Source organism: Colias croceus, chromosome Z, assembly GCF_905220415.1.
Source record: "Colias croceus chromosome Z, ilColCroc2.1".
Lineage (NCBI taxonomy): Eukaryota > Metazoa > Arthropoda > Insecta > Lepidoptera > Pieridae > Colias > Colias croceus.
Window position 1 is genome coordinate 9508254 of NC_059568.1, and position 25010 is coordinate 9533263.

At 32.8% G+C, this 25010-nt stretch overlaps 1 protein-coding gene and 1 long non-coding RNA gene across 3 annotated transcripts in view; one reads left to right on the forward strand and one right to left on the reverse strand.

Annotated features, from left to right (window-relative positions):
- Nucleotides 1-2525: 2525 nt before the first annotated feature.
- Nucleotides 2526-25010, forward strand: part of LOC123705159 (coiled-coil domain-containing protein AGAP005037) — a 162585-nt gene continuing 140100 nt past the window's right edge. Inside the window, exons 1-2 of one of the 2 annotated variants that reach the window (XM_045653822.1) lie at nucleotides 2526-2819; nucleotides 14363-16129. In XM_045653822.1, the coding sequence (XP_045509778.1) occupies nucleotides 14395-16129 (1735 nt within the window). In that variant the 5' untranslated portion in view covers nucleotides 2526-2819; nucleotides 14363-14394. The remainder of the gene's footprint in view (nucleotides 2820-14362; nucleotides 16130-25010) is intronic. The other variant, XM_045653821.1, reaches the window with a different exon arrangement.
- LOC123705164 overlaps nucleotides 21704-25010 on the reverse strand; it is a 58018-nt gene continuing 54711 nt past the window's right edge. The window contains exons 3-5 of the long non-coding RNA XR_006753265.1: nucleotides 24449-24506; nucleotides 23581-23796; nucleotides 21704-21927 (exon numbers count right to left, since the gene is read on the reverse strand). This is a non-coding gene — a long non-coding RNA (uncharacterized LOC123705164). The remainder of the gene's footprint in view (nucleotides 21928-23580; nucleotides 23797-24448; nucleotides 24507-25010) is intronic.

The window sequence follows — 25010 nt, forward strand, 5'->3', positions numbered from 1 at the left end:
ATAACATTCCCTCTCGCTTACACACAGCTGTACAGTATGCAAAAAAATAGGGTAAAGTATAATCGTATTTGATTTTCCTTACAAAAGTTTTTATCATAAATTTTCATTGACAATTATGTATAGGTACGTATTTGCGACAGTAAATAATATTTTATTGGAAATTGACTATGCTATGAACATGAACTATACCTACTATACTATGAAGTATGAACTATAATATGAAAGTAAGATGAAAGTAATAACTTTCATATTGTCTCCTCCGTTCTCCTGTGCATGGTACTAAATTATCGGGTTCATCGTTTACTGTATCGGGTATCCGTTTATGGAATGCCCTTCCTGAAACGATATCGTGGCGCCCAGATGCAAATATCTTTTAAAAAAATGCCTAAAGATTATCTATCTATATAAATATTGTAGGTATAACGCAGTTCAATAAAGAAACGAATCTTCAATGGCGGCGCTTATCATTCCCTCTCGCTTACACACGGCCGTACGGTATGCAAAAAAAAAAGGGAAAAATAAAATAACTAAAATGTATTTGATTTTCTCTGTAATAGTTTTTATCATAAATTTACAATGACAATATTATTATGCATTTGCGAAAGTAAATAATGTTTTATTGGAATTTGACAAAATATGTTCTTTGGGAAAAGTTATTCAGTTTTATGGACTTATTACAAGTATTAAGGGGATTTTATTACATTCTGTATATGTAAATATGATAATTCATATAAATACACAAATACAATAACAAAAAAGTTTGTCAACAAACAATTTGAAATAATTATTAAAATAATTATCCATTTACGTTATTTTTATTTTCCTTTTTGCTTACTCTACTATACGTCAGTGTCAGCTTTGGCCGCCATTGAAGATTCGTTTCTTTATTAAACTGCGTTATATGTATAATGTATATTGTATATTATAATTAGGGATGTAACGATAGATGATTTTAACCGACATCAAAAAGAAGGAGGAGGTTATCAATTCGGCCGATATGTTTTTTTTTTATGTATGTACACCGATTACTCCGAGGTTTCTGAACCGATTTACGTGATTCTTTTTTTTTGTGCGATGCGGGATGGTGTCGAATTGGTCCCATAAAAATTTTATTCGGATAGGCCCAGTAGTTTTTATTTTATGAGCATTTTTGTCTGTATTTGTATTTACAAACATTTGTTGCAAGTGCAAGTTTGAAGTCGGTTGTTTTTAACGCAGTTATCACTTGTGCCGATACGATACCGATACCGAAATTTGTAGTAATGTATCGGCGATACCGATACCGATACCGATATCGATGGTTTGGTAGAAAAATAAATAGTGAATTATGCATAAAAAGTTACCAACATTTAACAGAGACTCAACTGTTAATCATAATATTCTTTTAAATAAAAATGCCAAATCAAAAAACAACAAAACCATTTATTTTAGTATTATTATTTTACAAAGTCAGTTAAACTTTAAACAATACACATTACACCGCCGCCATTTGTACATTTTGAATGGTTTTGTTGTACTTTTATTTATAATAAGATTATGTACAATAAAGAGTAAATAAATAATAATGTTATTTTACAGTATACACATAAAACTGTGAGTTTTCAGACACATAGGTATAATTGAATATAATATAGATAATATAGGGAGGAAGGGCAGGAACTGGCCTTCAGTCTTCAGTCAGGGTCGGAACACAATGTTGTTTCTTAAAAAATAAATTTGTATTATATTATTTTTATTTTATGTTTTGTGGGAAAAGTTGTTCAGTTTTATGGGTTAATAATTACGAGTATTACTTATGGCGATTTATTGCATTCTATTTACGTAAATATGATAATTTATATAAATACACAAATACCCCAACAAAACAGTTTGTCAACAAACAAGTTAAAATAATTATTATAGGTAAATAGTTATTTTTATATTTTTTTTGCTGACCCTGCCATAATATGTCAATGTCAGCTTATTCATTTCTATATTGAAACACGATAAAGAAAAAATGGTGTTAATGTTGGGCAATTATAGTACATAACAATATTATTGTATAATATCATTAGGTACCTACGTACTTAAATAGTCGAGGGGTATATAGAATTCGCACATATCACCCTTGTAACCAATTTAGTTTAAAACCAACTACATTAATTATAGTGCAAAATAATAAATAACTGAAAGAAAACATTTTAATATAATAATCTTAGACGTAATAATCTCATATTAATTTTCTCTAACTTTTCGTTATTCAAGCGTTAAGTAAATTAAATAACAATTAAGAACTATTTATATTATACACAAGCAATGAAGCGGTATTTGCGGCGCCATAGTCATTTTAATAAATCTCCAAACATTTCTGAGCTAAATGTAGTTATAAGTTTAAGTTTTTTAATTTTATTAATAATAATTTATTTTTAATATAAACTAAAACTTAACTAGAAACTAAACTTTATAAAAGTATTTTCGTGAAATGAAACGTGTTCGTCATCTGGTAACTTTTACAATGTAAATAGAACGATGCATAATAGAAACTCTATCAGTTTGGGATAAAGTATAATTTCCAAAAACATTATTGTCGTGGAAACTAGGGAGTTGTGGCCTTCAAACTCAAAGTTATCGAAATGAGTTAGACATATAGTATGTGAGGTTTAAGGTTATATTTTTGTTTTTTTCAAGTAAATATAGGAGTTTTGACATGTACCTAGTCATTTACTTGGAAGATTTGCAGTTTTCGTTGTTTGTGTTTACTAAGTGACCCCGCGAATCTCAAAGTTAGACGAACTATGGATAACTTGTGAGTAAAATTTGTTGAGTTTCGAAATCTAAAGGTACATAAACTTGATTACTACATAGATAATTACTAGATCATTCATAATTACTTCACCCGAGTTTTAAATAAACAGTTTTAAACAAACTAACATAGGTAATAAAGGTTTACAAAAATGTAACAGAAAAACAAAGTATAGGTAGGTATTAAAACAAATTTCCTATTGGAAAAATAGTTAAGTCAAAGAGTTATTTAAATTACCGCAAACTTTATTTATGTGGTTATGACTCACACCATACTGGTCAGTGTTAGATGCATAATTATTGTACTTTGTAGGTACCATCATTACATCATTACTAACATTACGAAATAAAATACAATAATTACCTAGGTATAGGTACGTAGTATTTCTTCTAATAATACCTATTCGATATGTTCGAGTACTAATTAATAATGTATTAAATATCGTAATCAATTAAGAGATTCATATTTTTATTTAGGTATATGTATCTCTAATTAAGTTTTAATGGATACCTACCTACTTATACATTGTGATATATGTACATGTGTGGATAAAGGCAACTGTTACAGTAAATATTGTACCTACCTATTAGATCTATCTTATATCCGAATATTCCGCGCTTCTCCTTGGAGAGCCTTGGAGTGAATAGGTACCTACCTACTTTGGTAAATTACCTAGGTAACTACCTAATAAAAATTGTCAAAGACCAATGTTCCCTAAAATGACGGAAGGTTCTCAATTTTAAAAATAATATTGTGTGACGCGGACTAGTCCGCGTCACACAATATTATTATAAATAAGTCCTTGCCTTACGTACCTACTTAGTAGGTGCCTACCTTAGGATGCAAAAAATACTGGTAGGTAGGTAGGTACTAGACTACTAGGTAGCGATACAAATTATTAAATTTAAATATACGTAGGTACTACCTATGCAAAACAATCCTTTAAACGAAGTTTAGTTAGACATTATCATCATGTTGTTCGAATGGTAACCTAATAGCATCCTAATAGGTATGATAATGATGAATATGATAACGTAAATCGATAAATTACCGATCTTAAGGAAATATCAAGCGTAGTTTTGTCTTAGAGGAGTGCGAAATAGCGATAGGTACCTAGGTAGTTATATAATTCCTTTTTACATGAGTAGGTACTTGTTCGGTGCAATGACCACCGAACACCCTAGTCAGCAATACTAGGTATCGCGGGCGGCGTTTAACATAAATTTAAGTCAGTCCACAATCAACAGTCCACAAAATAACATATAACCGTCGCGACGCGTAACATTAACATTAAACATATAACATAATTATTATAACATTTATTTAACAGATTAGTATAACAATTAACAATAACAGTAACAATTAAGTAACAAGTGAAAGTGTAATAGCAGTGATTTTAGTAATAAATTAATTAGTGTACATTTTAGTTTGATTTTATAACAAATCCCTCCAACACTAGCCACGCAGCCCACCACTGGGTCTATCGCCCTACATTTTGGTCCTTCGAGCTACCGTAGCGGGATCACGGGATTCGGGAATTTACGCCTCTCGTATCTCGTTGAGAGTCAGCGCCGCCGGGCTGACGCGCTAGTGTTGTGAGTAACAGTGAGTGAACAATAATTAAGTGGGTGTAAGTTGTAAAGCTGTTGAGAGTTCCAGAACAAGTGAGTTCGTTCCATTATTTTTTTAACTAACAACATCATGGAGGGCATTTACAAAACAAATAAACAGGCTGAACAAGGTGCAATTTCTCCCGCACCCGTTTCAAAGTCAAGTAAATTGCAAGAGATGTTGCATAAGCAAGCGGTTAATTTTAAAGCTTTAATGAGAACAGTGAACAGCATTGATTTAGAAAAAATAACAACTAAGTGGAAATTTGAGGATGTACTACAGCAATTGAACTCGCGATGGGGCGTAATAGACTCTCTGCACTGGGAGATTGATAGTATTTTGGATGGGCAAGACCATGAGTATGAAAATGCCTTCACTCATCACGAAGGTATTTTTGACCGCCTCAAAGAAGCAATCAACACCAAGCTGTGGTCTGTATCCCACAGAGAACATATTACACCTCAAGTTGACATACCAATATTCACAGGCAACTATCAGCAATGGGTTTCCTTTAAAAATTTATTTTGTGAAATAGTACACGTTAACCCCACCTTATCTAATGCACAGAAAATGCAATATTTAAAGAGCAAAATCAAGGGCGATGCTGAACGCCTGATTCAGCACCTACAAATAAGTTCGGAGAATTATATAACCTGTTGGGACATTTTGAATCATAGATATGAAAACAAAAAACTAATATTTGCATCACATATGAATATGATTTTAGGCCTGCCAAACATGCAAATTCAATCGCTGGTACAACTTAAGAAAATGTATGATGCTACAAAGGAGAGCTTAAATGCTATTAAAAACCTAGATGTCGACATAAGCTCTTGGGACCCCATTATAGTACATATTTTAGCGCTCAAATTAGACAACCAATCTCATGCCGATTATGTGGAATCATTAAAACAACCGAGAGAGCTACCGGTCCTACAAGATTTTTTGGATTATTTAGAGAGTAAATTTACAATGTTAGAACAATCTAGAAGAAAACAAGAACCTGTCAGTCAAAAACCTTCGTATATAAAGCCCAATTTCTATCCAACATATTCTCAGGAAGTTAATCGTCTGCCAAATTATGTGAGAAATAACAATTATCAAGTCAACCAGCACAACTACTCTGGAAATCGCCACTCTCCAAAACCCATTATGAAAACATATCACTTATCATCTAAGATTAACATAACTTGCCCTCTCTGTAATTTAGAACATGGATTATACAAATGCAAGACATTTTTAGATCAACCGAATGAAATTAAATTTAAAACATTGAATAGATTCAACATTTGTATAAACTGTCTATTTTCTCATAATGGAAAGCCTTGCTCATCATTTCATCGGTGTCGGGTATGCAACCGAGCGCATAATACGATTTTGCATGATGCAATAAGTCAGCGATCGTCGACCTCAGAACGGCCGGTTATGTACAAAACACTAAACAATAATTCTTCGAATAAAAACGGGGCTGGCATGTCACACGTGTCGCAAAATGATGTGTCAGAAATTTTACTTTCAACAGCAATGTTAAGAGTACGGAGCAGCAATGGTACATATATAACTATGCGAGCACTCATAGATCAGGGCTCACAAATATCATTAATAACAGAAAATGGTGCACAACAATTGGGGTTGAAACGGGAAGCATGTCATGGGGTTATATTCGGGGTTGGACAAAACAAAAACAATTGCAAGGGAAAAATTAACATTAAATGCGCGTCGATATACAACAATTTTGAATTCAACACAGAAGCATATATAATGAACAATTTAATCAAAAATTTACCCAGTTTAACATTTGAAAAACCAACATGGAATTATATAAAGAAAATAAACTTAGCAGATCCGGACTTTAATATAAGCAGACCAGTGGACTTATTGCTTGGAGCAGATATTTATTCAACAATTGTCTTAGAAGGGATGATCAGAGGAGACTGCACAACGCAACCACTCGCTCAACAAACACATTTAGGGTGGATTTTATGTGGTAATGTGCATACTTTTCAATGCAACATTGTGTTAACAAACATGAACAACATTAAACAATTTTGGGAAATTGAGGAAATTACGGAAACAGAAGAATTATCAACAGAAGATCAGAAATGTATAGATTTTTACAACAAAACAACGAGAAGATTAGCAGACGGAAGATATGAAGTAAGAATTCCATTTATTGAACAGTATGAACAAGGATTGGGGTCAACAAAGGAATTAGCAATAGCACAATTCAAAAATTTAGAGAAGAAGTTCAATAAACAACCGGAGCTAGCACAACAATACAGTGATTTTATTCACGAATATCAACAATTAAAACATATGCGTCGATCAACAAGTAATTTACCAAGGGAAATATTTTTACCACATCACTCAGTTTTACGACAAGAATCCACCACAACAAAACTTCGGGTGGTATTCAACGCTTCAGCGAAAACAACAACAGGGAAAAGCTTAAATGATATTATGTGTAAGGGGCCAAATTTACAACAAGATTTACAAAAACTAATATTAAAATGGCGTCAATTTCGATACGCATATACTGCTGACATCGAAAAAATGTACCGGCAAATCAAAATTCACGAAGAAGATCAACGGTTTCAAAAAATTATATGGAGAGATTCATCGGAGCAAAGTTTACAAGAACATCAACTAACAACAGTCACATATGGCACAAAATCAGCACCTTTCTTGGCTATGATGACGTTAAGGAGGTTAGCAACGGATGAAAAGTTATCATTTCCAGAAGTAACAGATATAGTTATGGAGTCCTTTTACATGGATGACCTGCTCCATGGGTCACACACTATTGAAGAGGGTCAAAAACAAATTTACCAATTAAATCAATTGTTGAAATCAGGGGGATTTACGTTAAGGAAATGGTCATCGAATGAATCTCAATTATTAAGTAGCCTGAATAACGAACAAAATGCTGACACAAACATTTTTAGTTTTAAAGCTGAAGGGATCACTAAAACGTTAGGATTACAATGGGACTCGTCAGAAGACATGTTTACATTCAATTGCAACATTAAATTCAATAACACAAATAAAATCACGAAGAGAATACTCCTGGCTGAAATTTCAAAAATTTTTGACCCATTAGGCTGGTTAGCTCCAGTAGTCACGAAATTAAAATTATTATTTCAATCTGTATGGCAAGAAAAGCTCAATTGGGATGACGTCATACCAACTTATATACAACGTGAATGGTTTAAGTTAAAAGCAGATATCGAAAACATCAACAATATTAAAATACCACGTTGGATAGGCTGTTCGAAGGGTGGTCTCATCGAATTGCATGGTTTCTGTGACGCATCAATAAAGGCTTACGCAGCAACAATTTATGGAAGGATTCAAAAGGGAACAAATAATTATTCAACTGTTTTAATCGCTTCGAAAACAAAACTTGTACCACACAACAAGTCCGTATCACTACCGCGACTCGAATTATGCGGAGCTCAGCTACTTTCAAAGCTAATGTTAAAAGTTATTTCATGTTATAATGAAAATAATATTAAGATGTATGGATGGTGTGATTCTATGGTTGTTTTAGGATGGATATATGGGGATGAAGCTCGTTGGAATACGTTTGTATCGAATCGTGTAAAGAAAATTAAAGAAGTAATGTTGCCTGAGTGCTGGCGTTATGTGAAAAGCGCAGAGAACCCAGCTGATGCGGCGAGTAGAGGCCTAACAGTTGCACAATTAAAGGATAAATCTCTATGGTGGAAGGGTCCATCGTGGCTATCGCAACATAATTATCTGGAAAATATAGTTAGTAAAAACAATTACGAAACCAACCATGAAACAAAAACATACGTATCGGCACCTATAACAACAATTCAAGAAAGCTTAATTGACAAGTTATTAGAAAAACATAATTCAATTAATAAAATAACAAGAATTTTAGCATGGATACAGAGAGCATTGACACCGAAAAGCAAACATCGACCTACGTGTAAACATATTACATTGCAAGAATGCAAGGCAGCAAAATTACGAATAATACGTCACGTACAACAAACTGAATTCTACAACGACCTACATAATTTACAGATAAATAATCGTTTAAGTTCAACTAGCAAATTATTAAGTTTTAATCCATTTTTAGATAAGGACAATATTTTACGTGTCGGGGGAAGGTTAAGGAATAGCATCATACCTTACGACACAAAACATCCGATAATCATCCCGCATAATCATAGATTAACATATTTATTAATTGATCAAGCTCATCGTCTTACATTCCATGGAGGCGCTAAGTTAACATTATATACGTTAAGAAGAAAATATTGGATTTTGGGTGGATACAAAACAACGAAGAAACAAATAAGAAGCTGTGTAACGTGTCGTAAACAGAATCCGGAGTTAAAAAACCAACTTATGGGAGATCTACCAGATTCACGCTGTAACCCCGCCCCTCCATTCTACCATACAGGGGTGGATTATACAGGATTTGTGGACGTGAAGGCCAGCCAAGGGAGATCTGTACGAACAACAAAGGGCTATATAGTAGTATTTGTATGCATGGTAACAAAGGCCATACATTTAGAAATCGTGTCGGAGCTCACTAGCTCAGCATTTTTATCAGCCCTACGCCGAATGGCTGCTAGAAGAGGAACACCTAAACATATTTACAGCGACAACGGTAGAAATTTCGTAAAAGCTAACCGCATCATGTCAGAGGAATACGAACAGCTTCAATCTATATTCAACAACAATTTTTACAGAGAGATAACCGATATGAAAATTGAGTGGCATTTTAACGCACCAGCCTGGCCTACAGCTGGAGGTTTGTGGGAAAGAGCAGTACGTAGTGTCAAGTATCATTTGAAGAGAGTTATCGGTGATCAAAAATTAACATTTGAGGAGTACAGCACGCTTTTAGCTCGTATAGAATCGTGTTTAAATTCTCGTCCGCTTTGCGCGCTAACTGAGAGTGTGGAAGACATAGATTGCCTTACACCAGCACACTTTCTTCACGGGCGAGCTGGTACTACGGTCATTGAAACAGCAGAAGACGCTAGAACGAGATGGCAACTGGTAACAAAACTTTCTAATGATATCTGGAAAAGATGGAAGTCAGAATACCTCATTCAATTATCGGCAAGAGCAAAGTGGCAAAAACAACAAAATAACATACAAATTGATGATATTGTGATAATTCATGACGATAATTTACCAGCAGGAAAATGGGCTATGGGAAGAGTGGTCGAGTTACATCCAGGTGGCGATGGGTTAGTTAGAGTAGTAACGCTAAAAACAAAAAATGGGTTAATAAAAAGACCCTGCAATAAAATATCACTTTTACCGGTAAGCTCGGAAAAACAAATAACAGAAGACAAAGATCAACATCAACAAATTTAAAAAAGCTCACGAAAAGGTTCACAAAGTTTCTTATCCCTAACAATTTCATTTTTATTATTATAACTACCGCAAGTGCAAATTATACAACATCAGCATTTAAAAATAATAATCAGTCACTATATTTCGATTATGTGGCTGATACGCAAATAATTCAAGATGAGTGGACCATGGTAGCGTATTACAACAGGTCACCCTACTGGGAAGGTGTAGAAGCATCCGAAAGGTTTACAAAATATTTGCAAAAATCATGTGATAGTGTGGACAATAATGCACGATGTCATATGATTCTAACACAATTACATCATGAACAGGTGGAGTTATTATATTACAACGACGTCTTGCTGAATCAGGCACGTGAGCCAGGCACACGCGACAGGCACGCGAGACAGCGGCGCGGCCTTATCAATGGGGTGGGTTATGTTGCAAACACTCTATTCGGCGTATTGGACGAGCGATTCGCGGAACAATATAGAATGGACATAGAATTATTAATACACGCAAACAATAGACATGTACATGAATTATTAAAAAATCAGACATCTTTAATTGAAGCACAATATAACCTTTTGCAACGGACCGAAGACCTTATAGCCAAGCAACATAAAACAATAAACAGACGATGAGACTATTTTGTGAAGAAAGTGTTAGTGATAGTGTTAGTGTGTGCTTAGGGACTCTAAGAATTTAAAATTGCACTTTTAGATTTAATTAACATGCATTTAGGATTTTTAAGTCTTTATATTTGACTCTAAGAATTTAACATTCCATTTTTAGATCTAACTTATATACATTTGGGATTTTAAGATTTCATATTTTACACTTTACTTTAGATTAAGCAAACATGAATAATTAGTAACATATTTAATATCTCTTATCATTGAATCATTTAAACCCCTTGTACCATTTTCTAACATGTTCATCTCACACTCATCTTTGTCGCCCGGGAGCATGTTCGGTGCAATGACCACCGAACACCCTAGTCAGCAATACTAGGTATCGCGGGCGGCGTTTAACATAAATTTAAGTCAGTCCACAATCAACAGTCCACAAAATAACATATAACCGTCGCGACGCGTAACATTAACATTAAACATATAACATAATTATTATAACATTTATTTAACAGATTAGTATAACAATTAACAATAACAGTAACAATTAAGTAACAAGTGAAAGTGTAATAGCAGTGATTTTAGTAATAAATTAATTAGTGTACATTTTAGTTTGATTTTATAACAAATCCCTCCAACACTAGCCACGCAGCCCACCACTGGGTCTATCGCCCTACAGTACTTAATATCAAACAAAAAACAACGATTAAACAACCTCAAATAGAAGATATTTATCGTACCTACGTGAACTTACTACACCCTATGTCATTGCGCCTGTTCGCGTCCACATGCCTATTCGCGTCCATTTTGCGGATATCTTTTAGAAAATTCACGAAAATAAGTATACTTTAAGTAAAATTGTAATAAGAAAAATTTCCGATAATACCTCAATGTATAAGAGACATGCACACATATTCAAAATAAGCCTGCGCACCGCCGATCCTATTAAAAAAAAAATCAATTTTGGCTATTAAACGACAGAGCTAAAACGCGCGGGATTTTGAGAAAAAAATAGTGCGCAGCGTCGCGTTTGACGGTAAGTATTTTATTGTTAAATGTGAATTTTTGAATATGTAACTGTTTCTTTACTTTGCTAACAAAACATGAAATAGTATGGATTATAAATCTTATATAAGCTTATTTCTTTTACAATTAATAGCTAAAATAAGGTGGACGCGAATTGCTACACCGAATTTATACAACTTCCATTTTGCGTCCACGGTGGGCGCAAACTATACCTTTAGTGCATAACAATAGGATAGAACATATTGCGTCCACATTGTTTTTCATTACGTAGCAATGAATTGTTTGTTAAAATATGTAATTTAAAATAGATTGTAAATTTTTTACTAAGACTACAAGTTGATAATTTAAATTTTCATTCAAATTAGCAAATTTTTATGCTATTTTTTCATTTTACAATGGGTATTCTAAAAATGAGACTAGTATCTTTGAGAATGAGAGTCAATAAGTCTGTGGTTAAGAAAATAATATAAACAAAAAAAATTTAATTCATTAGAAACTAAAAAATAGGGTAGGTAGGTAATCTTAATAGAACTGATTATTATTTATTTACATAACGTACCTAGGTAACTTTGTTTTTTGTTAATTTAGTAGAGTAGTCTATGTTGTTGTGGCTGTGTTGGAGTCCCACTCACATTTAGCCGGTTTTTATTGAATAACTATATTCGTAAATAAATAATTTATTAAATTCGAATTTTTATTTGCATTTATCTGATAAAATATCACCCAATACACTCCTAATTCCTTTTCTAAGCTGGTGGACGCGAACTGGTCCACGAGTGAACGCAAACTGGGATTTTTGGACGCGAACTGGGTAAAACGCCTAATTCTGCTATTTGTATAGATAAATAAAAACCACATGATATTTCCAACACAATTGAAAGTAAATCTTAAAATAGACTATGTAATGAACACGTTACATTACGTTACGTTACATTGTTCTGGAATATTTTTATTTTCTCCTTCAAACTTTCCAACTGCACTAAGTGGACGCGAACAGGCGCAATGACCCTAATATATTTTCGTGAAGAAAGGTTGAGATTTATTTTTAGTTTTACAACAAAAGTGTTGATGAGGAAATTCTAGAATTGAAATGCTTTGTTTCTAAATGACATTTAATAGGTGCGGTTTCAAATTTCGTCATTTTAATTCTGGTTTGTGACTCACGAACTAAGAAATAGGGAACATTCATATACCTAGGTACCTACCTAATTCTCAGGTCTCAATTTTTTTAATCTATTTATCTGAATGTCTTCAATATCAACGTTTTATAAAATAAACAACACCATTTAAATCAAACAATGGGTTGTAAAAACATGACGGAAATGGCATATTGTTTTGATAAAAATGTATGGATTAAGACTACTTATTTAGACGAAATAATACGTCATGATTAATCTATATATATATACAGGGTGTCCCGTAAGTAGTGGACCAACGGGTTATGGGGAGTAGTGGAGTGGAGTATATGTATTAGACAATTTCCTTCAAAAAACTAAAGTCGAACAATATCCAAATCACAAGCAAAATCAGTGTCCAATTCAAGCGTACTTAAACAAAGAATAATATCGTAATGACAGGATCAAGCTGAACACTCGTGTAGTTCCGAGCTATAAGCAAGTCACTGAAATAGTTGAAAGTCAAAGAAAATAATAGTGGGTTCAAGTATCGTCTATGATTGGCCAGAAACAATACAAAAGAATTCCAGCGCACGCCCATAAAGGCAATAATTCGCGGAATAACTTAATGAGTTGACTACCTGATAATTTCTAATTTGAATGTTGTACGCCAATTTAACATTTATTTAAATACTTTATACCACACAATTATACCTTTTTGTAATTTGTATGAGATGTAGAAGTTTTTAAAATAAAGTTTCACAGGGTCACCATACATTTTTTTTACACCAGCTTTGTTCAAACTTCAGTCTGTAAATTTTTAAAACGTAAAATTTTACCTATTTTTGCTCTAATTTTGTTGTTGTTGTTAATTATGCTTGAGTATCATTTTAATTAGGAAGACTTATGTATTCTTAACAACCTTGAACAAAAAAATAAGAATAAAATAAAAACAGAAATGGTAAAAGTTCATATTAAGCTTAAATGGATGATATTTTTATCAAATTTTGAAAATAAAGCATAAATCAAAAACTTTATGGTTTAGGACGATAAATTTTAGTATTTTTGTTAGATAATAAGTCCCTCTACTCCCCATAACCCGTTGGTCCACTACTTACGGGACACCCTGTATATGTTAACGGAAATGTATGTAATCCGTCATTGTATACAATTCCTAGGAAATGTATGTAATTCCTAAAATCGCACGGAAATGTGTGAAATAAATTATTTTATACACATTGCCTAGGAAATCTATACATTTCCTAAATAGCAATCGGAAATGTAAAACATCTAAGATATTGGAAGGTACGCGGGTCGATGGGGGGAGGGCCGAAAATTCGTAATCAGAATTTTTGGTTTAGATAAGGGGGTGGGTTAGGTTAGGTTCGTGTTTTTTAAAACTAGATAGAAATAGGAGATGTTAAAAACAAATAGGTAGTTAACTCGAGATAATTTTATAAATGAAAAAAAAGGTATTCTATTAGAAAATTATTAAAATTTAATCTGATACTTACATAAGTAATTAATTAGGTGCTTCTCGTAAAATTTCAAATAATAATTAAAAATAACTTCTATCACTATATTGGATTAATCGTTTACATAATATGTAACCTACCTAGTTAATTAAACTTGCCTGTCAATTAGGGTCAACATACACCTTGTTCGGTGTTGCAACGGTCTAGACTCTAGACTCTAGAAAGTAAGCATAAGGTACCTATTAGATAATATTATAATTGTATTAATCATCTGCTACTACGTAGGTACTTACGTTTTTATCGTATTTTTTTACATTTACATTTACACAATCGAGTTTAATATGTGCCAATCACAATAGTTGCATTTGGTTGTTACAGGTAGTAAACACATTATTTAACATCTTCTCATCATGTCGGAAAGTAGCCGAAAGAAATCCAGTAGTTTTCGAAAAATATTTCCATTTTTTTCTCACAAGTCCAAAGATAAATCGAAGGATGTTCAAACTATTTCGAAATTGACTAATAATAGTCAATCTACTAACCAATATTACAATCCTCAAACCATGATGTCAAATCCGAACGAAAAGCGAAACATTTCTGGTCAAGATGATCAAAGCGATAGAATTTATGAAAATCTCTCCATTACGACTTATTCAAGGAATAACAACCAACGCGAAATAGAGTCGAAAGATTCCTCTAGCAGCACACTTGTGTCAGAGAGTGTTATATTAAGAAAACACAATCACGAATCAGATTTACCAGCTGCTCAGGAAACTAACATGAAAATATACGTGGCCCGACCACAAGTACCGCCTAAACCTCAAAGCGAAACATTTACTATGTATCCGGGGTCCAACAATACACAGAGAGATATACCGCAGTACCCTGACGTTTATTATCATTCTGTAGAACGACTTATTGAAAGAATATCACCAGTTGATGAAATTGAAATTTATAAAGCAGCACAAACAAATCCAGCATCAGTAGGAGCTGAAATCAAACGAGTAAGCACAAAATTTTTAATATCACCTAAAAAAGAAGCCGAAGTACGTACAATACAGCCAATAAGAGCACGCAGCTTATCACTTGATAAGCATAAGCCTTTTGAAAATTATACGAAAAAAAATTATATTGTACATGATAACAAGAAAAAGCCATACCATTATTCTGCGCCCACATCGCCTATTGCAGTGAATCACAGACTTCCTAATATGCCATTGACTGTATCGCCTTATGAACACGTAAGAAAAATAATTATTGAAGGAGAAGAAGGAAGAAATTCAGTTAGTAGATCTAGTACTCGAACAAAATCAACACCTGCAACGTCGCCTTTTAGAGATATTTTAAAGTCGCCTACTCCAAGTACACTTGACAAAGGCAAAACGCGACAAAGAGTTGAAGCGTTTTATTGGAAAAAGATTAAAGAAATGAAAGAAAAAGAAGATGAATACATAATGAGACAAACTATGAACACTACTACGCCGATGTGTAACGCATCCAATTCCATATCTAACTGCAGTTCACCAAATTCATTCGTATTGGAACACAGAATAAATTCCTACCCATCAAGTACTAAAGAAGCTAGAAATTTACGTAATCCGACTAATTACTATTCAGCATCCCCTTTTACAAGAGGTGCTCCTGAACGGCGAACAGATTCATTTATAAGCAATAAGACTTATTATCCAGAATCTGATATCATCTATAGACATCCCCAAAAAGTAACATCTCCTATAAGTTTTGGTCAACATACACCTACGTATCAGAGATGTTCTTTAAATCGGGAAAACCGAGGGTTTGGTAATCAATATTCAAAACGGGTGAGTTTTGATAATCGATCGAAACATGACGATAGTGCGTCGGTTGCTTCCAATAATTCAAAATTGTACAGTGAAAGGAGGTCTAACTCTGTACTGTCTGACTTTAAACCTTTGCCAAGTGATGTGATAATAAAGAACGGTGCGGGACCACCTCAGCCGCCTATTCGGACAACAAGTGTTAGTAGTGGTAGTGCTTCATTGTACCATAAACTGGTAAACAACAGATTTGGACGTGCATCTGGTGGTCAGTCTCTTTATTCAGAATCGGAGAGTGGTTCGGAGGCTGGAGAAATTCAACGAATATTGCTAAACGACGAACGAAAAGGTAATTATTTTCAAATAATTTATTTTGCATATTCTATGCGCAAATTATTATTTATTTGTATTTATTTTAGTCGTTTAATCATTAAACATTTTTTAATATTAGAGTTAAGATACAAATTTTGTTTTGCATTATGGTTAAATTTATAATTTCTCATTTTTATAATAATATTTACGTATATGTTAGGTACAATACGATCACACAATTTTCTTATTTTTATTTAAAGATTGAAGTTAAAATTGCTTTTAACAGAGATTTTACAATGTGAAAATATATCAATGATCTAATTTAGAGAAAATACCTATCTAAAATGATATCGTAAAGATGAGTGAAGGTGACTTCAAACACGAAAAGTATTATCATTTATCAATGAATTGCACTGAAAAATATTTGATAAAGTCAATAAAAGTAGACCATTTTAGTGACATTATCAAAAGTGCACTATGTATTATTGTAATCTTTTCGTGTTATGCTGTAACCTTGACCAACTTGTTCAAACCTTTTAATATCTGAAATATTTTCACCATAAAATATAATATCATCGCGCTAAATAAACTTTACCGACTAATCTCTCGTGAGGTAAGTAGTTAGTAGCTTTCATTGAATAATTATTTAATTTTGAATTATTTTTGGTAAACATTTTGGACTAGTTAATTTTTCATGTGAACGATTATATTATTTTGGTATTAGGATTTGGTATTTTAATTGATTTAATATATAATCTACCTTACTAATTATGACAAACGATATTCATACACTTAAGCTTAACGAAATATAAAAAAAACAGTATCTAATAACTTTAAATTTAACGCTAATAATAAAAGTTCTTAATTTATTTTAATATCTAAATTAACAATATGATTTTTATAATGAAAGCTCAAATGATTCTCAAGGCTCAAAATAATTTTATGAAAAGTATTTCATATCAATCAAGATCAAGGATTAACTTCCACGTCGTTCTACTTATAAACAGAATTTTCATTCATTGGATACAATTTTTATTTCATTCTTTAATAAGTTTAATTTAGGTTCTATGTTCAGGTTATTTTCTATTAGTTACATTCAATCCAACATTCAATTAATAATTATCTGATTTAATGAATTAAATCAGCAACGTCTACAAAGTTTATTTGGCGTTTGCAACAATATCTTTTGTTTTGTCACATTGTACCGCGTAACTCTTATAGCTTTAGTTCCGTATGAAATATTATTTGAATAGAAACAGAGAAAAAATGCGGCGATTATTACGCTATGTTTTTGTTATGTTTTTTTTTTATGTTGCCTTGTAGCTTTTGTTTTTTGCATCGCGAGCGTTTTCATTTTATTAAAACGCGTTGTGGGTCGACGTCGACGTGCTATTTAGAAAATACAATGAGAAAAATTATGATATTTCTTAATCCGAAGCATTGCGAGCGAGTCATGTATACATAATTTTTCATATATTCTTTTCACTGTATTATTTCTACTAAAACAATTGATATAGAACGTTTTCAAAGGAGCCAAGGAGAAAAGTAGTGCCTATCTATCTTAAAGAAACATTAAAACAAAAATATAATTTACAATCAGTAACAAAAAAGCACTTCATCGATCTAGTTTTCAGAATCCAGATGTTTATACCTATTTGGGTTGCGCAGCCGTGACGTCAGCGCTACGTCATTGATTACGTGGCCTCGTAACCTTGTAACTCGGCTGCGTCTGACGTCACGGATTGATAGCGTAGACATAATATTCGATTTGTGTACCAACAACACAATACTATTACTAGCTATCCTTTTCCTTGTTTGGGTTATTACTGCTACGAAGTGCTACGAATGTTTTTTCTCGTGAGAGTTGAGACTGAGGCCCTTTTTGTTAATAATAAGATGCCTATATTTATCTAAAAAACTATTTGTAAAGATCTTTTTTTCCTTTGAATGAGATTATAAAAATGACAATATTAAATATTTTGAATATCGTTTTTACGTAAAATTAGTTATTTATTAATTTGTAATTTCCTTTAATATAAGTATTAGTTATTGATAAATTTGTTTTTTGTTTTGTTTTTTTTTCCACTCTAAACGAAATTACTTTCGCAGTCAACTATGTCAACATAAATACAATGACATATTAGGTATCTGAAATATATTATTTTTCTTCGAATTTACGACCTCTAACGAAATTGGAAACTTATCGTGGTTGGTTTCAATCGAATCGAGAAATTTTTGTGGCGTAAAAAATATATTTTTTTGTTGGGAATTGGTCGACTAGATGGAGAATTGTGAGGCGAGTTAATTACACCTTAAACTTTATTCGTTCAACACCCCACCCGACCGCTATCTTGGATTCAAGCAATTAGATTTAGTTCTTTTTTATATCGAACTCAAAACTTTGAATATTATTTTATTGAGCGACCTACGTTATTCGTACCGTACTTCTTTCTTTATTTTGTATTCAAAAAAAGAAATAATGAATATTAATATTATGTAGTTATTTTTATGATAGAGCAAATAAAACTCGCAGGGGAATTTCGCATAATTTTGAAAAACACGCTTTAGTCCATCATAACATCATTAATAGCCTAACTATAAAAATATATTATTAATCAAATACTATAAATTAACATCAAACAATACTTAAAATGGAAAGGTTTCCATTACACAAGTTTTCTAGAATACTATTAAAATTCAACGCAGACGGATTACACATGAGACCGGCGCGGCGAGTGAGGGTGGAAAACCGCCCGCCCTCGCCCCCGCGTTCACGGTCACCCCTACCCCGCGCTCACGGTCGCCCTTACCCCCGCGCTCACGGTCGCCCCCACCCCCGCCCGGCCCCGCCCTGCGCCAGACAGCGCGCGTCGCTTCACTTCGTACACGTCACGTATTATACCGATAGGCGACTCAGTGGCGCCCTTGCAGTGCTCGCGTCCTAGTGCTACACTCAAGGCATTTAACAATGCAAAACATACATCTATAACGTCATAAAGGTAGAGATACTTACTTACAATGGCTGCTGGAATACATTATTGAGTCCACGTGTGTCTGTAAGGAAGCTTATATCTAATAAATTACAAGATACATTTTCTAAAAACAGTTGTAATTATTGTGTGCCACTTTTATATAACTATAATTAAATTTTACTATTTTCTTACTTGTAAATCAATAAAAAAAATTATAAATATGTATCAAATGTTGCTTACTTTATGCGACAAAAATAATTAAATCAATTTAATTTTTATGATAAACTAAGTTATTAAAATTAATTATCTATTGACATCTGTAAAAAATTTTTAGAAATATATTATTGTAGAAAAAATATACTATATTATTTTTTTAAAGGACAATTTTCTTGATCAATGTTTTGCTTGATATTACCCATGTTATTTTTGCTCCTGGTTCTTCTGTCACATGAATTTATGGATTATTATTCCAAGCACATGGCATCTCTAAAATGTAAAATGGGATTACGATACAAGGAAACGCGTTCTATTTATACGAACCCCGATGCACTATATTTTTCGCGTTGTGTTTTAAGTTTTAACCTAGTTTCCGATGCTATATTTGGAAACTGTCGGTTCTGTTTAATGGAACAAATGGCAATGGATGTGCTCTGATCGGAGCAAGGCAAGGTAATGTTTTCTGGCGCCCAAAAGGAGAGCACTGCGCAAGCGCGTAGCTTGAAATCGTTGGTGTCGTCGGTAAAGTAGGATGCCCACAGCGCAAGGTCGTTGTCCGCATCGATTGTCAGCATCAATATGGCGCGTCTGTGCAAGCCCGCGCATGGGGCGAAATGGACGAACATTCTAACCTCAAATTTTAATAAAAACATGCGTATCAGTTTCAAAGTGGGCGTCCAAGGGCGCAGACGGCGCCCTATGCGTCGCGAATCTTGACAGCAGTGCATAGATATCAACACGCAACAGTTAAAAAACACCAAACAGTTACTGTGATATCAAGCTCCAAATGTTAACGTAAGGTAAGCTCGTAGCCTCATTGGAGCTTGATATCGTATGCGCTTACCTTAGCGTTATGTCTAAACACGGCGAGATGCCGCGATACGATGTTTGTTTTCCGTTTAGAAGCATGGGTGTGGTTCAATGGAATTTACGCTAGCATGGACGTCGGGGGAGTACGGGGGTGAACACGTGATGAATTGCTCAGCAAAGCGACGCCCAGCCCCCGCCAAGGGTGTGACTATGCAATTTCGATTCTGCGCACTGCATCTAAAAGTTTAGCGTATATTTTGATTGGTCTAGGGGGTAAACGTGTGCATAGGAAAAGCAACCATATAGCATTTGCATTACGACGTTATAGTATCAGGAATATATATCGTTTTAACACGTAACCTAGAGAAGTTAGCAAGCACGTGGCAGAAGTTTCGTGTATTCGAAGTCGTTGACGCGATATCGTTTGTTTCCATTTTACCGCGTAAAGCCGGGCTGCTATAAGAATGCATTTAAAAACAAATGAAACATTTCTTATTTTTAAATTTTTAGCTTCTGCCTCTGTGTGAATCATAGTCTGTCTCAAATTGTTTCATGAACTCTTTTGAATGAAAAAGAAATCCTAGCAATGGTGGATGTGTGACTTATAAAGGAATATGTAGGTAAACACTAAAAGCGGGACATTTTTGTATGGGTATGTAAATAGAAAATATTATATCAAATGCCAATACCTACGGCTGCAGCAGACGATGCACATGGTATTACATAATATCCTTGGTAGACTGAAATAAATTACAAGATTAATTATAAACAAATAGACAGTAAATTAGATTGCTTTAGCATAGTATGCGATATTTTTAAGCACTCTTTTCTTTTAAATGACAATAATATTTATATTATATTTAATTTAATTTAAGTACACATTTGAAAGTTATATTATTAAAAATTGGAACCATTGGATGCGAAGCGATTTAATGATACATCTTATTTTTATAAAAAAAAAATTATACGTAATAATAAACAGGTAGGTACTTGGAATATAGGTACCTAGGTATGAATGACGAGCGTACCTAAAACTTTGATTTATTTGTGAAGAAATCTCAAACACATGGTAGGTTCCTCAATATCCTTAGAACTTACAAACTTAAATAAATATTTTACTTATATAAAACAATAACAACGTTAAAAAGACAGGCAATGTGAGATTTTTTATAGTAATAAAAGTACCTATAGTAGTATAGGTACATCAACGGTAGCCATATTGATGATATATAGGATTAGACGTAATGCGAAAATACGAAAAAAATAATTGGATATTTATAAATTATTACTACTTGTAGAAAACAATAATAAAGTCATGCACACATGTATTTTGTTACATGGCATGCGCGACCTTTAGCCCTAACGATTTATGGCAAAACCCAACCATAAAACCTTTGTCGCATTTTCGTAACTACGCCCTTAACTAGACAAGAGTAAATAGATTAAACATAATATCTACCATCTTACCTTTTTTTATTATAAGAAAACGTATGTACAAGTCGTGCATTACGTAATCGTATTCGTAAATTGTAGCCGAATAATAAGAAGAATCGTTTGATAAAACAAATTTTCCAAATTATACTACGACCTTGACAATTTAATATTAGTATGTCGTAATACCTGCGAAGCTTATAGCGTACTACAGCAGAGAATTCACGTGTACAGAGTCCAAGGTCGGCAATACGCTGAAAGTCTGCGTAATACGGGAACAGCTGATTGGCCAGACTGGATTATATTTTGTCCTTTATATGGTTTTTCCCTACCTTCATTCAATCAAAAGCATTCCAATCTTCATGTGGCTTCGTATTCAAATATAAATCCTCTTCGATGTATGATACTGAAAAAGACAAAGTTTATTTTAATGTGTGTTTAAGGTGTGGTGTAATTTTTGACACAGATAATTGACATTAAAAAATATTAATCGCGTGCAATTTAATAATCGATTTGTGAAATTGCAGCAATATATACCTATATTATCTTATAATAACGTCGTGGGTAGGTATGATAATCAAGTATTCAGTAAGTATCAACGAATGCATTGAACAGTCATTTAGTGAAATTTGGAAGTTCAAATGCATACCTACAAACATTGGAATAACATGTAGTTCAGTGAAATAAGGATCTACTTACATTGTGTGTAAAAACGAGATAAATCGAGAGTCTATAGACTGGATAAAGGTAAATACACAAGTTTAGTTATACCTAGTTACTGCTTTTCAGTTAGTTTAAGTACAAGGACCTTTAATATTAAATAGTCTTACTGTCCTAGTCATACATATAAAAATAAAATGAGATTACTGTTGACTATGAAATCATGAATGAACCTAATGTAAAAAGGAAATAAATATATACCTAACTAATTTAAAATTAAATAAAATACATGGTTTAGGGGAGATTATATTAAACCTTGGTTAAAACTTAGTCGATTAGGTAACATATTAAACAACCCTTTCAAAACGGGGTCTAATATCTGATAAGTTTTAACTAAGGATTGAAGAAAAGCATCTTAATAAAATAAACTCATAAAAACATTTTTATATTGCCACCGACCCAAAGGAATCGGTTACGTACAGACATACAGGTGAAGCTAATCAAAGGGTGTTAAAATAATCATGCATATAGGTTTAAAAAACCACGCTAATGATAGAACCTAAAAAAGTATCCACAAACTACAAAGGTCCTTGTAAGTTTTATTTAATTTGAATAATTGAGAAAGATAATGTCATTTAAAAGAAAATATTTAAGCAGCATTTAAACATTTGGATTGAGACGTTCTTAACGTCAAATACTCAACACAGTACTCAATTCACCAACCAGCCGATACAACATACAAACATAAAGGTAAAACTAATAAAAAACAAGTACGCTCTGTAGTAAAATGTATTGGCATTCCATTAAGCTATCAAATAAATATTTGGTGTAGCGAATTTTATTGACATAAAACTTATAAAAATACATAAAATGAAATATCTACTTACATCCATCGGCATATTGACGTTCTTTACGTAATACAAAACCGCAAACAAATAGGGGTAGGTAAGCGATGAAATGAAAACAAAATAAATAAAACAAACATTTTTCGAGGTCCTTATCGCAATCTTACTATTAAACCAACAAAGGGGAACTACATTTACATCTACTTCCATTTATATTACTTTTCAAAATAAATAACTTGAACATTGCTAAATGATTTTTGAATAGATGTACTGTATACATACTTCTTAACATGTCTAATGTCTGTACAGTATTGGGGTGGTGCGCGCAACAATCATTTTAATTAAGTTACTGAATCAATGACCAAACAATAAATTAATCGTTCAATGAAAAATTCAGTCATGGTGTTGGGTATTGCGCTCTTTAAACAAAAACATCCGTGCCTCATTATCCACGCCACTCACGCATTCGTGACACAATATTTTAACTGAATACATCATTATTTTTAATTTTCTGTACTAAAATAAATATAGCCTTATTATGCATGCATACTTACTTCTTTATTCACGGCTTGTTAGTAGCAGGTACTTTAATATTCATCTGAACTTTTATATTTGCTTCGCATTGTCACTTTCTTCTAGATTGCCAACTTTGAAAACTTCCAAACTTCTGAATATTATTAAAGTTTTGCGAGATATGAGTTCTTCGCTGTTTAAAATTCAAAGAATTTTTCCCCATCTCGAAGACGTAAGATGTAACTCTCGATATACACCTGAAATATATTGTAATAAATTAAAATTAAATTGATAATATATATAATATTATCAAAAAGTGACAAATACACACAGTAGCCAATTTCCTTGATATCATGGTAAACATTTTTACTACTTTTCATTCATTTAATCTAAACAAACTCCTTCTTTGAGACAAGATTACAGATAATCCAATAACATGTTTTCTTGCTGCTTGTATATTTTTTTGTGCCCTTCTTACATTCAACACACTATCTAAGTAAAGAATAAAAATGCAAAATATGTATTCTAGCAAATTTCCCTGATCAAATATGCTGTTTACTAATAACTACTTAACTATTAACGTTTTCCCTACTACACTTCTTGGTATAAACTATCAAAAATAACACTACAGTATCAGCATGTTCCAATCTATCCAACAAATAATGCATTGTTGTTGAAAAAAACAAAAGCTTGGAAACTATTATTTTGCATAAAACCGAAGCTTTCACCGCGTGGATATAATAAAAGGCGAATGCTTTTTCTAAGTTTTTGTATTGAGGTCTAGCACAATACACATTTTTTTCGATAAACCGAAAAATGTTACATTTTTATTTCATATCAATTCAAGAAAAATAACAATTCATTTTAAAGTTATTCAAAATAAGATGTAATACTGTCAAACATTCTTACCTCTACCCTGTTATTTGAAGCTTTCAGTCATATACTTCCTTCCAAGCTCGCAAATACCCTGAAACGCAAAACAATTAAATATTAATATTATTACAACTAAATAATATAAACCTATATTTAGATGTGGTTGGCTTACTATTCTCTAGCGAATAATATTGTCTCCTCTATGAATATTTGATGATGTTCCCACAGCGTTTTATAATTTTGGTCAACTGCGCTAAGTATGAATATTTAACTAGTAATTATTATTATATCAGACATCAAGAAGCTTATATTTGGACACTATCTATAGATCTTTATAGACTTATAAAAGTACCTATCATTCTATAGAATGTAAACAGTTAAAGCAAATAGATTTAAATTGTAGACACAAAGCACAATTTCATCCCAACAATATCTCATTTGATCCAGTCTGTCGGGTGGATAATGGAATTCAATTTGTCTATTTGCGTTTCTATCGCGCACATGCTTTGAATGTAATGAGCAATCAGAATACCTATATTAAAAGGGCAATACGCCTGCAGCTTCGGAAATTCAATCTGAGCCTCGACGTATTGACATC